The 2179-nt window shown below is 41.5% G+C and overlaps 2 protein-coding genes across 2 annotated transcripts in view; one reads left to right on the forward strand and one right to left on the reverse strand.

Annotated features, from left to right (window-relative positions):
• The window catches only part of PITRM1 (pitrilysin metallopeptidase 1), a 30974-nt gene extending 30063 nt beyond the window's left edge, over nucleotides 1–911 (forward strand). The window contains exon 26 of the mRNA XM_035896803.1: nucleotides 429–911. Coding sequence (XP_035752696.1) covers nucleotides 429–522 — 94 coding nt within the window. The 3' untranslated portion in view covers nucleotides 523–911. The remainder of the gene's footprint in view (nucleotides 1–428) is intronic.
• Nucleotides 912–998: 87 nt separating this feature from the next.
• LOC104128531 (phosphofructokinase, platelet) overlaps nucleotides 999–2179 on the reverse strand; it is a 48737-nt gene continuing 47556 nt past the window's right edge. The window contains exon 23 of the mRNA XM_035896804.1: nucleotides 999–2124. Coding sequence (XP_035752697.1) covers nucleotides 1971–2124 — 154 coding nt within the window. The 3' untranslated portion in view covers nucleotides 999–1970. The remainder of the gene's footprint in view (nucleotides 2125–2179) is intronic.

Consider the following 2179-nt stretch of genomic DNA (forward strand, 5'->3'; position numbering starts at 1 on the left):
GGCGCGGCTGCTCTCGACCCTTTCTCCCCCCAGCCTGTACTGATACTGGGTACTCCTACGTTCTGAGTTTCTGGGAGACTTTTTACTTTTGAAGTGTCCAGAAGCTGGAGAATGAGTACGCTCAGACATCCAGCTCCTGGCTGTACGAGCTGGTTCTTCTCGACTCGTAACATTTTGCGCTGCTTTAGACTTCTGAATCCCACCTTAGAATTCCACGACTGAGGAGGACAAGGTTAAGGAGTGAGGCCAGTTAGGGCTGTGCCTTAGGAGGCTCTTGTAGGGTGGTGACTGGGGAACAAACCCTGTAAACCCAACAGATGCTGTGAAGGCAAACGCTGGGTACGTGTCCAACAGCCTTTTCCTGAGATGGGAATATTTTTAACATGTATAGGAGTTGGGGATAACTTGTTTCTGTTTTTTTCTTGCAGGTATCTTGCCGTTGGGAAGAGCACGCGCGGTCAAGCTGTACTTGGCCCAGAAAATGCAGATATCACCAAAGATCCCTCCTGGGTCAAACGATGAGTTGCTGCTCAACACCCAAGCTAGCACAAAACAAGCCAATCTCTGTGACTATATAGTTCGGTTTTTGTACTAACTTTTAACTGTGCTATGGTCTAACTTAACTGTTCATTGCTGCTTTTAACAGCCTCCAACAAACCAGTTAAAAGCTGTCCTTCTGGAAATAATGATGTGAAAGATTTTCTAACCATACAGTATTTGAGAGCAAGAATTATTTGCTCTGTAATGGCAAAGACAGATCTTAATATTTTACCGAAGACTCACTCCTCCAATCACATATGAATACTATATAAATTAAATATTTTTGTACATGTAAAACGCTCTAGAGTTTTAAATGGTGTTTGTTAGCAATTGTGTCTGCTGTTGGATATATAAAGACTATGTCTCCCATACAGACAGATTTCATTCTTTGGTGTGGTAATTCCAGCCTCCTTTGCAGAAGCCATGTGTAGGCAGAGGAGCTTTGTGATGATCCGTTCCACCTCGCATCAGGCCAACTTTGTAGTGAATTGCAGCATCGTGTGCAAATCACGAATGAATCAGGGTGCAGGTATTTTAAGTAAGTTCAACTTAATTGTGCTGGTCTGGACAATGTTCAGTCATATTTTGATATGACACAGTCTAGCATTTCACTTTGTGTCAAGGTCCAGTTAACAGATAATCTGGCAAGAGGAAACGTTTTTGGCTATGTGTCAGCCTAATTTCAAAAATCCATTTTACCCTTTTTCATCATTATAGGGTTTTTTTTAATAGTCTCGAAGAAGCTGAGAGAAGGGAAACATGAAGCAAGGACAAGATTATACCCTTCTGAAGTTCAAGTTGTTAAAGCTTCTTCCTGCCCCCCCCTTCCAAATACTTTTATTGTCCCTGTACAAGGAAAAAGGATTCCAAGCTGTAGCCTAATCCTGAAGAAGCAATGAAAACCAGCTTCCCTGCATGCTTAGGGAAGGAAAGGGCAGTTGCTTTTTTCCTTCACCGGAGTGTACAAAGAATCCTTCATGAAGCATTATTTCCCCCAATTTTATAAAAGCAGGTGAATACAATTTTTGACAAGTCACTCGTGATGTTTGCAACAGTACTTTATTTCACTTCAGATACATTAAGCACATCCTGTAACTCAACACAAAGCTAGCCATCTACACTTACTTATTGGGTGTAAGTACTCTGAAACAAAGTGCAGTAGATGAGTAACTTACAGAGTGCATAGAGCGGTGCTGCACACACTTACTGCTAAAGGTAAAAGTATCAGTAAATGGTGCTTATCCATTAGATGCTAGGGGTTGTTTCAAACTTAACACAAGTACAGGACAAAATCTGTGTAATATCTTAACGTCTTGTTTCACATAAAGTGCTGGTACAATAATTTAAATGTTACAAAACAAAGCTGTAACGATTCTAAAGCATTGTTACTCACAATGTGCATCTATTACAATAACCTAAAAGTGATGTCTTTAGATGGCTCCGGTTTCTGCCTCCTTTGGTCTGTGCATAGCAACATGCTCCAGCTGGCCTGAATCTGAAACATCATAACTCGTCTTGTACTTGGCCAGGATTTTCATCAGTGGTCGCAGCTTCAGCCACCATTGCTCCTTGGGAATCCTGTGTCTGTGTAAGAGGTGTGGTGGGGAAAAAAAAAGATAAGCTGATTAATGTGGTAGCT

This window comes from Egretta garzetta, unplaced genomic scaffold (genome assembly GCF_000687185.1).
Source record: "Egretta garzetta isolate BGI_Z169 unplaced genomic scaffold, ASM68718v1 scaffold6, whole genome shotgun sequence".
Lineage (NCBI taxonomy): Eukaryota > Metazoa > Chordata > Aves > Pelecaniformes > Ardeidae > Egretta > Egretta garzetta.